At 35.3% G+C, this 12,985-nt stretch overlaps 1 protein-coding gene across 1 annotated transcript; it reads right to left on the bottom strand.

The window, feature by feature from the left end:
* Window positions 1–5,141: 5,141 nt before the first annotated feature.
* LOC109402571 (uncharacterized) lies at window positions 5,142–12,464 on the bottom strand. Its single transcript, XM_019675242.3, has 3 exons — window positions 12,311–12,464; window positions 12,192–12,245; window positions 5,142–6,358 (listed from the first exon to the last, which is right to left on the bottom strand). Exons 1-3 carry the CDS (start codon window positions 12,318–12,320, stop codon window positions 5,904–5,906), a joined length of 519 nt encoding a protein of 172 aa, XP_019530787.2. The 5' UTR covers window positions 12,321–12,464; the 3' UTR covers window positions 5,142–5,903.
* Window positions 12,465–12,985: the final 521 nt, after the last annotated feature.

Here is a 12,985-nt window from a genome sequence, read left to right as displayed (position 1 = left end):
CGTTCATACCGTGACCGTATCAAATTGCGATTACTCAAAGCGATGTACGATGTTTGAGAGCTTTAGAAAACACATGTTCTACATTTACAAACTAGCATATGTTTCTTTGCGTCTCTATATCAAAAGAAATAGACCAGTGGTCACCAAACTGCGGCCCGCGGGCCGCATGCGGCCATTGACCAGGTTTTGTGCGGCCCGCGAACTGATTTTGAAATGTATGAGAAAGCGGCCCACTCAAAGATTGCATAACGAAAATCAAAAATTTCACTTTATTTTAAAACTTTAATGAGAATGAATTTTGTCAATATCTAGGAGAGTTTTTCAAAAGAAGTAAGATTTTTTAATGTTTTCCAAACTGTAAAAGGAATTTTGTTTCGAAAATAATCGGAACTGTTGTTAAGAATGTTGTGTTTCGCTTAATTTCACAGGTTCTCTGCCATGGACTCATTATTAGTAATTAATTTAATTACTCGAAAATTAATTAAAAATAATTTCCATTTTGTTTCTATCGGTGAAAAAAATTGTTGTATATACTTTATAGTCCTGTTCAACGACGTAGGTTGAACTTGCTTGAAGTTGCTGCATCTTGCTCTTACCCATTTGTTGACAAATATATATTCACCACTTCTGCCAGGAAACTATTCAAAATTTTTTAACAGAATTTTTGTTTATAATTTTTCTTAAAGGAAGTGTTGCCCAAACTTTCGAAGTTTCGCTAAAACTTCAGGGATTGGGCAAGATACTTTTTATTCTCCTAGCAATACTTTTGGGAATTCCTTTCAAAATATCTATTCTATATCGGCTACAAATACTTGTTCAGAAAATCATGTCTGCAGGTTTTTCTTCATTGGCTTCGTAAGAAATCTTTCTGAAATTTCTCCAAATCCACGAGAAGTCTCAAACAATCTCACATTTCCAAGGTGTTTTTTAAATAGTTCTCAGGAAAACTTTAAGCTGCAGTAAGAAACTCTATTCGTAAATTTGTCAATACTGGATCCAGATGTATTACAAGAAATTAGTCTGTGTTCGTGTCTAGGTCTTCCACAATTCTGCACTTATAATCTGCGCTATAAGTACGTTGTGAGTTTATCCACATTATTCTTAAAAAGGTCCATATTGTTCTAGCCAGCGTCGTTTTTGCTTATTTTTTGTGATTTTAAGTAGCTTGTCTGAAATATGAAATTTGCTCAAAATTATTAATATCAAGATCTGTAATTTCAGGATTTTTTGAAGTAAAATAAAAGCTCATAATAATTTCAGGTTGTTTAGTTCTTTGCTCTTGTTCAATGTTTTCAAAAAAAAAAATCTTTTTATTTGGGAATTTCAACAAATTTAATTCTTTGCACTTTTCAAAAAATCAAACAAATGTATTTTGTGTTGAATCTTGGAAATTGTTGAAAATAAACTCTTGAATGACTAGCGGCCCGCAGTCTCTTTTCAAAATTCGATTTTGGCCCGCAAAGACAGTTAGGCTGAGGATCACTGAAATAGACAAAACAAAGATGATCATAAAACAGATATTTTGAAAAGTGCATACATTGGGTTGTTTAGTGAATTGCTACTTTCTATAGCCTGACAGAAAGAGATAATTTTCCTGAGTATAATGTGATTTTATTGCGTTCCAACACCTTTGTTTTGATGGGTACATAAACAAAACAGTTTTAATTTCCGTGGATAGAATAACATTTAAATCGATAAAATGACAGTTCACTCCGAACAAAAAATGTTCCCCATACAAACTTTAAATGTATTTTAATAGTTATTTATGCAACAAGTTGCAAAATGATGATTTTTTCAGCACGAGTCGTACATTTATCCAACGAGACTTGCCGAGTTGGATAAATACGACGAGTGCTGAAGAAATCGAGTTTTGCAACGAGTTGCAAACAAAGTTTTTTGTAATTACGAAAAACACCCATTGAGAGCGATCTTTTCTGGCTACACAAACATGTATCAGTAGAATAGAAACCACGTGCGCGCGCTCATGCTTGTAGGAGTTGTTTTTTTTTTGTTTGATCAGGTAGGCTATGGTGTAGTAGGCGTCACCAATGATCGAGCTCCTGTTGTCAAACAGTTTTCCGCAGGAAAAAGGAAAAGCAGATTCAGCAGTTCGTAATTGAAATCGTCCTAATTCGGATTCGAACTGCTCATTAGATTTAGAGGCAGAGGCTGAATCTACGGCAGGCACGGTGGTAAGTAAAAACTGCGTACGAGCAAAAGTGCCGAAAAGTGCTACTTTTCAGCACTCTTAAGAGTGCCGAAAAGTAGTACTTTTCGGCACACTTGCATTAGTGGTGAAAAGTAGGCCATTTCAGCATACTTCAGCCAACTGAAATGTTCAACTTTTCACAACGTAATTGCAAAAACATATTTTCCGGACACCAAAAAATATGAAATTCTGGATTAGACTAATTTTTAGGCGGAGATTCCGATTATGAAATAATCTGGATACCCCTAAAGAACCCAATTAGTGAGTTCTTTTTATGCTTCCATATCAGGAGAAGGTAGCACGTCGAAAGTGAGATAGCTGCAGCGCAGGAATACATGGATCGGAGTAATATATGAAGATTTTATGTAATTACACACTCAGTTGAGCTCGGATAATTTTTATTCTTTTGTCGAGATTCGCACAGCCGAGCGCTCGGCAATCGTTATTTAACTGATATATCAGCAAAAAGTCAAGTTTATTTATAGCAGCACCCAGGGATGGGACCATTCATTTGCAATAAGTTACATGCACTTGCTATTATCTCAGTTCAGAAGCATGCTATTGAAAAACAATGTACGGGTGAATTGAACCTTGTAGTTTTATCTGCAAGTTTTCCGAATAACATTGGGGTCGCACACGCATACTAAAGTCGTGAGCGAGCTGTGAAGGCAACTATACACGCGGTGAATGTAAATTACATTCACGCCGTGGAGAGTTGCATTTGCTGCCTTCTGTTGACTTAACTATTGATTCTACGCAAATATATTTTTCTACAAAGTTTCAGGTAAAACAAAAATGAAAAAGTGTTCCATACATTGATTTTTGCTGCGATGTTTCTGAAGCGAGTTAACAGCAAGTGAATGTAAATGATTGCAAATGAATGATCCCATCCTTGGCAGCACCCATGGGTGCCGTTATCATCAAACACTAATGGCCCGTTTACATATTTGCTAATTCTACGCGACAGTTCATTTTCGAGCAGTATTGGCGTCATTTTAGCGCAATGTAAACACTTTTTAGCAGACAATAAAATTAGCATGACAAAATCAGAAGCTTCTGAATTCGGTGCTAAAACTAGTGGACAATAATGAGGATATTAGATTGTCCGTCACAATTAGCATCATGTAAACGGTCTGCTAGACCAATTGTCAGCTAATATTACCATCATGCCAATTTTATTGGCAGATAGGGAAGTGTTTACATTACGATAGTTTGGTACCAACACAGTCGGACAATTTATTGTCCCAGATTTAGCAGCTAAATTTTTAGCGGCAATGTAAACGATACTAGCGTGGAATAAATTGTCCGACAGAATATTGTCACGCATTATTATCACATATGTAAACGGGCCATAAACGTCAAGCGTTTAGCCGAGAACTTTAACCGAGATTCGCACAGCCGATCTCGGCATTCTGTTTTAAGTGTGTCATTGATGTGCTGCATAAGACTACGCTGGCACCTTCTATTTGCAATAAATGAAAAAAAAAAAAATACTCACTGACAAAACAATACTGGCAGCCAGGTAAATCACTTATTTGGAGAATTGTTGAATGGCAATGATAAACATAGCTAACTGTGAGGGTTTTTTTCCTCCCTGCTGTTGAGGAAATATGAAGCCACTGTGGATAGTATGGATGAGCTAGACGATAATGTCGACTAAAATGAGGAATATGATTGCGGGAAAAGACAAGATAGTAACACAGTAATGTCTAGTAATATTAGTGCTGATTCAGCTACTCTAGGTAGGAATTGACGTTTGGTTGAATTAATTGTAAACCTTGTCATACTTGTGACAAAGCCTGTTATCCGCAATGGGACAAAGTAATGCGGCTGTAACTCTGAAATAGACCGATAAAATTGGGGAAAAAATTGACTGAAAACTCTTTGGCGTATGTTTATTTTGTGTGCCAAATCTGATAAAAAATGATGCATTAATTTTACCTGTTCTGAGCATGAGCATTAGAGTGGGTCATCGTTTATATGGAAAAATGAAAAAAAAATCAATGGTATCCCATCAGATCAAAGCTTTTTTGACCCCATTTCAGGGAAAAACTTTGTTGAAGACGCTTTGCGGTCTTCAACAAAGTTTTTCAGAACATCCTAGGCTATCATTTTACAGTATCGGTTAAAAAGTTTCAGACAAACTTTTTCAACTTATGACTAAAATGCAAAAAAAAAAATGGTTTTCCCATACAAATTTCATTTGCAATGCGCAAAGTGTAGACGCAACCGGTCGTGCTCAAATTTTGCACAGATAGGGCTCATTCAAATATTACGTAACGCAATGGGGGGGTGGGAGGGGGTCTAGCGTTGTGTTACGCTCCATACAAAATTTCAAAATCTTCCACACATAATTTGTTACGTGGGGGAGCGAGGGGGTCTAAAATTGTCATATTTTACGTTACGTAATATTTAAATGAACCCATACTCAGGACCCGAAACGGAACCAAAAAAGCTTTGATCTGAGAAAACGGTTTCGATGACCCACACTAATGAGCATGAGCATAGATGACCGTACAATTAGTAGTTGCTACTCCGTGATTGACTAGAACAATCAAAAATGCATAAGAATCCAACAAACGGAACTTGGGAGTAGCTTCACGCTCTAAAATGTGCATTTACGAGAATTTCAAACTTTATTGAGTCAATAACGAGGCCGGCCACGTCCATACGGTCATCAAGGGAGGGAAGGAATGTTAGTATGACGTGCGTTGCTACTAGAGACCGACATCACATCATCTTCTTCACGACTGTCACGCGAAGGCGCACAGATAATGTCAGACCATACTTTTCCGGTTGAATAATTTAGGCTGATACGTACAGCACCAGCTGATTCAATGCTATAGAAGATTTTGCCCCTCCGAAGAAGGCGGACGAGGATAGGTTTGCTAATAAAATCAACCAAGACAAAGTACTTAATTGCATGCAGAGATAGAGAAAGGCAAAGTGGTGTCTATGCTAATGAAGTCATTAATGGCATGTAAGGTCTTTATAGCTGTTGAAAAGTTTCAGAGCACCCCAACACGGCTACGTCAAGATTTTGATTTGTATCAATGTTGGGGAACCCAAATGCATGTATATATTTGGGTTAGTATATTTCACTAACGTTACTATTAACATTTATTTTTAATTTTTTCTCTAATTTATCTTTTAGTTGCTCAACAATTGTTATTGTTGAATGTTACGAAGAACTAGAAAAAATCCTAACAATCATGAACATAGTGATCTCGAACATATTTTTTCTGCAAAATTCCTTACCAATAAGAATTCCCTGATTGACTTCAGAATTCCCTGAGTATTCCAAGTGAAATCAAATTCCCAGATAATACAAAGTTTTTCAGGCATTAGACAGCCTGATATATGTAGACAGATATAGACCAACCATGAACAATCTTAGAAGTATGTAAAACGGTTGCAAATTCTCGCGTAAACAAGTTACAATAAATTCAACTTGACGATGATAAAGTGAAAGGAATATTGCTATTGCCAAGCATAGATAGGAATCACACGAAACCTGCTTGTGAGACAGGAATTCGAAGTGACAAAAAAATAGTTTATTTTTCTTCATTACCTATATTGCACGCGCCACCAGAAAGGAAGTGATATAAATATTTGAACCGCGCGCGTCCCTCGCGGGGAATCACAGCCCGGTTGATGTATAAACACAGCATCAGTATCGATAAAAAAAACGCATTTAATTATTCTCCTCGGCCTCAAGTGCATCGACCTTGGCAATCAGCTCGTCGAGATTTATGGCGTCCGCTTTTTCCATGAGGGGCCTCTGCTTACGTCGCAGCATCTCGATTTGCGCCTCGCGGGTGACGCGCATCTTCTCCATCTCGTCGGTGGGAACCAGTTGGGCTTGTGTTTCCTCCACAAATCGCTCCAGTTTGGTGAGGTCGTTCTGTTCTCGTTGAATGGCCGCCTTCAGTTTCTTGATGTCGGCCTTCAGTGGGAGCGATTGCAGGCGTGCTTCGAGGCGTTTGGCTTGCTCTTGGTAACAGTAAGCTTCGACGAAGGATTGATCCATTTCCGTTAGACCGGTGAGATATTTAATTTTGGCATAGTCTTCCAGTGTTTCTTGTGCTGCGTCGCTTAGGTTGGTAAGGTCGATGCCGAAGTCTTTGAGTAGTTTGTCGTTTTTTGCATCTGGAAATCGACAGAAGTTGAAGTGATATGTATGAATGTTAGAAAAAGAACAAAATTGGACATCGGTGACGACTTTTTTTTTTTTTTTTCTTTCTCGCTTTTGGCGCAGACCTTTGATGGTCCATAACAACCAAGTCTTGTATGTGTGACTACAAGGCGTCACTATAGCGTAACTTTCGACCGATGTCAACTTATTTTCCTCCTCATTTTAGTGCCGGGTGTTTTATGTAAATGTCAAATCATAGATTAAAATTTAAAGAAAGTTTTTCCTTTCCACGAATCAGTAGAAACTCAAACATTAATTCCTGTTTCTCCAATAAATTGTGCTATTTGTTTAATTTTTTTGAAGTCAGTGTTAGCTAGAATACTTACAATATCTTCTCTGTTTTGTAATACCGAGTATTTATTTCGAATGTTATCAAATTTAGCGCAATAGTGTAAAATGTGGATGATGTCTTCTCTGATGTTACAGTGATCACACTTATCGTTAGGTATTAGTCCCCAGTTGTTTAGTCTGTCTTTTGTCGCTAAATGTCCAGTCCTTAATCTATTTATTGTAATTGTGTGGTGTGTAGGAAGTTTAATTTCTGAAAACCATGGCCTGTTTCTAACATCTTGTTCTATTTTATAATGATAAATTCCCTTTTCCTCTGATATACTTTTGTATCTTTGATTCCAATAACATCTAGTCTCAATTTTCAAATTTAAAATCAAATCATCTTTGGTTAAAGGAGTGTTTTCTATCTGTTGTCTATCTGTTCCCAGTTTTGCTGCTAAATCAGCTCTATCATTACCTACTAACCCTGAGTGTCCTGGTATCCATTGAATTGTTAAACGTTCTAGCTGAGAATCATTGATTTCTTTTATTAATTTTCCTACTAAGAAGTTATCATTTGTAGTATTATATTTTATAAGAAGGGTTGCGCTTTTAGAGTCCGTTAAAATTACAGCAGTTTGTACATTTTTTGTTTTTAGGTATTCTACAGCTTTTAAAATCGCGAATATTTCTGCATTCATTATTGTGTATTGTGTTTTTAATCTTCCACTATAAGATGTTTTCTCTTTACTGTCATATATCCCATATCCTGTCTTACCGTCTATTTTGGAGCCGTCCGTGTAAATTTTGTAATCATTTTTGTATTTCTGTGAAATTAACTCTAGTGTCTTCTGTTTTTGTATGGCTATGGATGTTTGTTTTTTGTTCAAGTTATCTACTTCTGTTTCTATTTTTAATTTAGTTGTACTTTCATAAGGTAATTTGCTTCCCAATTGAATTAAATGAAAATTGTTAATTGATGCGATCCTTTCTAAATAAGAACAATGTTTAGGCAACTCGTCTGACATAATAAAATATTGTAAAAATTCAAACAACGGAGTATTCTGGTAGTACAATAATTTAACTATTTCTTTTAATGTTAAGTACTCAGCTCGTTCTTTCAAAGGTAAGATTCCACTTTCTGCTAATATCACGTGATTAGGTGTCGATCTCAAATATCGCATACTCGTTCTTATATATAAATGTTGTACCGTTTCAAGTTTAGCAAATGTCGTTTTTGATGCTTTAGCTATTATTGATAATCCGTAATCTAAATGTGGTTGAACTATAGCTTTTGCTACTTTTAACATTGTTTCCGGGTGAGCTCCATTCTTTCGTTTTCCTATCATTTTCAAAACATTAATTTTCTTTTTGGCTTTAACAACTGTTGTATTAATATGTGTTTTATAGTTTAGTTTGTGATCAATTTGGATACCTAAAAATTTATGGAAAGCTTTTATTTCTATAGGACTGTTATTTATGTGAATATTTGTGTTAGGATGAAATTTATTAGTAAAAATTATAGTGGCACATTTATCGGAGTTAACAATCATACCTAGATTATTGAGTTTTTCAACTATTTCCGCTAAAAAGGAGTTCATTTTTTCTGTGGCTATTTGTAAGTTTTTGGCTATTATCATGACAGTGAAATCATCAGCAAATTGAAATAAAATTTTATCGTCTTCAGTTAAATTATGTAGTTCTGTTGTATATACATTAAATAAGATTGGTGAAAGGGGGCAACCTTGAGGTATACCCTTATTTGTTGTTGATGCTATAACACTACCGTCATTAAGAATTAGTTTTGTATTTCTTTTACTCAAATAGTAATAAATCCAATTAACAATAACACTTGGGACATTGATATCTGATAGTCTCTTGAGCAGTGTATTGACATTTACGTTATCAAATGCTTTCGTGAGATCTAAAAAGGTAGCAACAACTACATTACCTTCTCTTTTTGCTTTATGTACGTGAGAAATTAATGTATTCACACAGTTTATCGCTGAAGTCTTCTTTTTAAATCCAAAGGAATAATCTGGTATGATATTGTTAGCTTCCAAATAAGTATTAAGATGTTTTTTAATAATGAAGTTTATTATTTTTAGAATTACACAAAGCATTGCTAGAGGTCTGTATGAGTTGATATTATTTGCGTTTTTTGAGGGTTTTAAAATAGGTATTATTTTAATATCTCTCCAATCGTCCGGAATGTTACCGTTGTTCACTACAATGTTAAGTAATTCTACTATTTTACTGAATAATGATGGGTTTAGATTTTTTAGGATATAAAATGAAATTTCATCTACTCCTGGTGTTGAATGATCTTTTTTTGAGTGAATTAGTTGCAAAACTTCGTTATGTGTAATAGTTATTCTGTCTTCGGTTGATATGGGTGTGAAATCTAATTCTGTTATTATTTCTGGAAAGTTTACCTTCATGAATTCTTCTGACATTTTTGCGTCGTTCAGTAATTGTATATTATTTTTACTTGGAAAACCACCACTAATTCTTCTGACTGTGTTCCATAAATTTCTTTGATCCATTTCCGGGTTTATTGTTTCTATTAGTTTGTTCCAGCTTTTTCGAGATTCTCTTCGTATTATTTGTTTTAATTTTGCTTTAGATTTTTTGAATTTTATAAAATTTTCATATGTTTGATTTCGGAAGTATTCTATTAAGTGTTTGTTTTTAGTTTGATATAAATTATTTATTTCATCATTCCACCAGGGTTTTGGTTGTTGGTTTGTCTTCTTGGGTTTGTATTTTGCTTTTTTAATTTGTTCTTTAAAGTTAGGTATAAGTAAAAATTGATTTTCTATTTCATCCGGATTTATGCTGTTTATGTTTTCTATTGCTTTTTTCTTATTAAGGATTTCTCTGTTTATTGTGAAGTTTTTAGCAGTGTTTTGGATTTCAAGGGTTATTATTTTGTGATTACTTGCTATTTCATCGTCAATTACTTTCCATTCTATTTTTGCTGCAATATCTGGTGTAACTAATGTTAAATCAATAGTGGACGGTACCGTGTTTGGTGTTTTGATTAATGTGGGTGATCCATCGTTAAGAATTATTAGGTTTGTCATGTCTATTAAGCTCGATAGAAGTTTTCCTCTTGCACAGTCTGTTTGTTTGTTATTCCATATTTTATTGTGTGCGTTAAAGTCGCCTGCTAAAATAGTAGTTTTGTTCCAGTTTTCTATTGTATCTAAGAGTTTTTTCAATGGTTCTTTAATGTCATTATTGTTTATTGGTACAGGGGGTATGTAGATTGAGATTATTATTATTTCTGTTTTCGTATTTAGGGTTTTTATTGCTATTGCTTCTATAGGTTCAAGTTTTGGTAGTTTAACTTCTTCATATTTTATTTCATTTTTAATTAGAATTCCAACTCCTCCATAACCATTTATTCTGAGTGATTTAGTAAAATTGTAACCAGGGAATTTATAATCTTCATTGGGTTTTATCCATATTTCTTGCAAGATTGCGATATCTATGTTGTTTTTATTAAGAAAGTGATTTAAGATTTTCCGGGTTTCCAGGGGTCTTATGCTGGTTATGTTATGTTGTATGAATTTGAGATTCCGGTACCAGTCCATTTTGTTGTGGTTTTGGGTTATTTAATTGTGTTACTTTTGATGTAAATGTTACTTCCGGATTTGCAATTGATTTTATTTCATTCATTATTTCAGTTAGTAGTGTTTGTGCATCCTTTGATTTCTTACCAGATTGTTTTAGTTGGGTGTTGTTAGTTACTGTTTCCTGTATTGCTTTAATTTTGTCCATTATTGTGTCCAAGTTGAGTTGTTTAATCAGTTCTGTTTTGACGCGCGTTACTATTTCCTCGATGTTTGTGTTTTGGTGTGTGTTTGTATTTATGCTTTGTTGGTTGTTTACTGTGTTATTCTGCGTTTGTCTGTCTCGACTTGGGCCTCCTGAAGTCGACGGTAGTGTTGGGAACTCCTGTAGTGAATTGATTGCTGGTTGAAGCCTGTCTTGCACTGATCTGTTTCGGGGAAATTTCATGTTTGCCTCAGCAAACGTTAGTTTCTCTCTAGCCATAACTTGTAGGATCATATCTTGTCTTACTCTTTCGGGACACTTCCTATCATTTGCTCTGTGACTACCCCTGCAGTTAACGCAAGTTGGAGCATCCCAGCACTCATTGCTTTCGTGATCCAACCCACATACTACGCACCTCGGCTTTGAACTCCTACACGTCTTAATTCTGTGTCCGAACCTCCAACATCTTACACATAGTTTGACCGGGAAAATGTAGAAATCAACTTTTGCTACTATTCCGTAAATCGCGACCTCATCTGGTAGCTCCTGACCTTCAACATAAATTTTGATGGTGTACGTCGGTACTAGTACATTGTTGTTGTCTACCCTCTTCATCTTGCAGATCCTTTCAACTTTTGTTACTTTTTTCTTTCCTGCCTGAATGTTGTTAACTATTTCGTCGTCTGTGATTGTAGGTGGTACATTTCGAACAACTCCTATTGTCTGTTTTAGCATGTTTGGAATGTAGATGTTGAATTTGAAGTTTTCTTTCAGCAATGTGGAATTAAGCAATACTTCAGCATCCTTGGGTTTGTTAAACGTAATTCTGAATCTTCCATATCCTGCACTTTTGAGCTCTTTGTATTGCTTAATTCCAACATTGTGTAGAATTTTCGCCAGCAACATTGGGTGAATCGATTTATCGTCCTTGTTTTGTCGTTCAATGAAAAACACTGTATGTACGTTGTTTTTCTCCCATTTTCCCAGATTCAATCCATCATTTACATTTTTGTTTTTGTCTCTCTTCAATCTGCTGTCTTGTGTGTCACCGTTATCCTGCTTCTGTGTCTGTGTCATATTCGTTTGCTGTGTCTGTGTGAGATCTTTCATCGTGTACTTGATCTGTTTTTGTGTTCGTGTTTGTTGTGTCGTGTTCATAGTACTTCCGTCATCCGCCATGTTGTCATCCGTGTTCATGTCCAATCCTGTTGTGTTACCACCATTTTCTTTTTTGCGTCCCATTTCTGTTAGCAGTCGCTTCGGTTCTACGTCGTGTTTGTCATGTAATTTCCTTTTATTTCGCTCATCAATAGTCTTACCTTCCGAAATCGAGATGTCCTCGATTTCTATTTCATCATTCACATCACAGTTCATCCACAACTTACACTACTTTTTCTCTTTTTCTTAATATGTACACTAACACTTAATTCTAACCAACACCACTTAAGCTAATAAACTGGAGAAACTTAAAACTAATGGAGTATTAAAAAAAACCGTAACTATGATACAATATTTACACTTTCACCACTGGCATCCAAAAGACAAGAAAAATCAAAATCGACTTTTTCGCAACTAAATTCGCTTCCGCGGTAGCAAACCAAGACTTAGCTTTTACTTTCCACGTGTGGCTGCTGAGCTAGCTGATGCGAGAATGGTGACGACTTATTTATGATTAATTTTCAGATGAGACTTAACTCGTCTACCCTAAATTATCATAACAAAATTTGTACGTACTTAGCGCTCGAACCTCTTCCAACGTCTTGTTCATGGCTAATATCCTCGACGAATCTAAAATTTCAAAAAGTGTCGCTTTTATAGATACATAATTTGTGAATCCAACTAATTATTCTTACCTTTATCCATGGTATATGTTATAATAAACGACAATTTTATACTTATTGAATAAAACTCCCGCAAATTTCCGTTACTCCGCGAATAATTTGATTATTCCGAGAACAAAATTTGTTATCAATGTTTGCATTTTGGAAGCAAACATCCATCAACATGACATTTGCGATGTCGCGCGATCTGTGTTTGTGGAGATGTGAGCAAACATTTTCGTTCGTGTGACATTTCATTGTACTGCGTACGAAGTCGTTGAATTTGGAGGTAAAAATCATTTTTCTTCAAGATTTTTGATTTACCGTCCTGTTTACCACGGGACTAACCGGAAAATTATTTATTATTACTTCTTTATCATAGAGCTTAATAGTTATTTATGCAATGAGTTACGAAATGAAGATTTTTACAGCACGAGTCCTACATTCATATAAATAGCACCGACGAACCGACGTGACAGCTAGAACAAATAAATTAAAATTTGTTGTCCCCGATGTCATGATCAGTGATGCCATATACACAGATTTACCTAGAATTACACATATTTTTCCAGTTTTCGCCTACAGATATCTGTGATCACAGATCAAAGATATTTGCAATAAAAAAGATTTTCAAGATTCTCAACCGATGGCTATTTCCTGTTAATTCCACTAAAGGACTAACAATTTAACTAGCAGTGCTGTTAGTGT

The sequence above is a fragment of the Aedes albopictus genome, unplaced genomic scaffold (genome assembly GCF_035046485.1).
Source record: "Aedes albopictus strain Foshan unplaced genomic scaffold, AalbF5 HiC_scaffold_138, whole genome shotgun sequence".
NCBI lineage: Eukaryota > Metazoa > Arthropoda > Insecta > Diptera > Culicidae > Aedes > Aedes albopictus.
The sequence above is the reverse complement of the archived record's forward strand: the minus strand, read 5'-3'. Positions and strand labels throughout refer to the sequence as shown.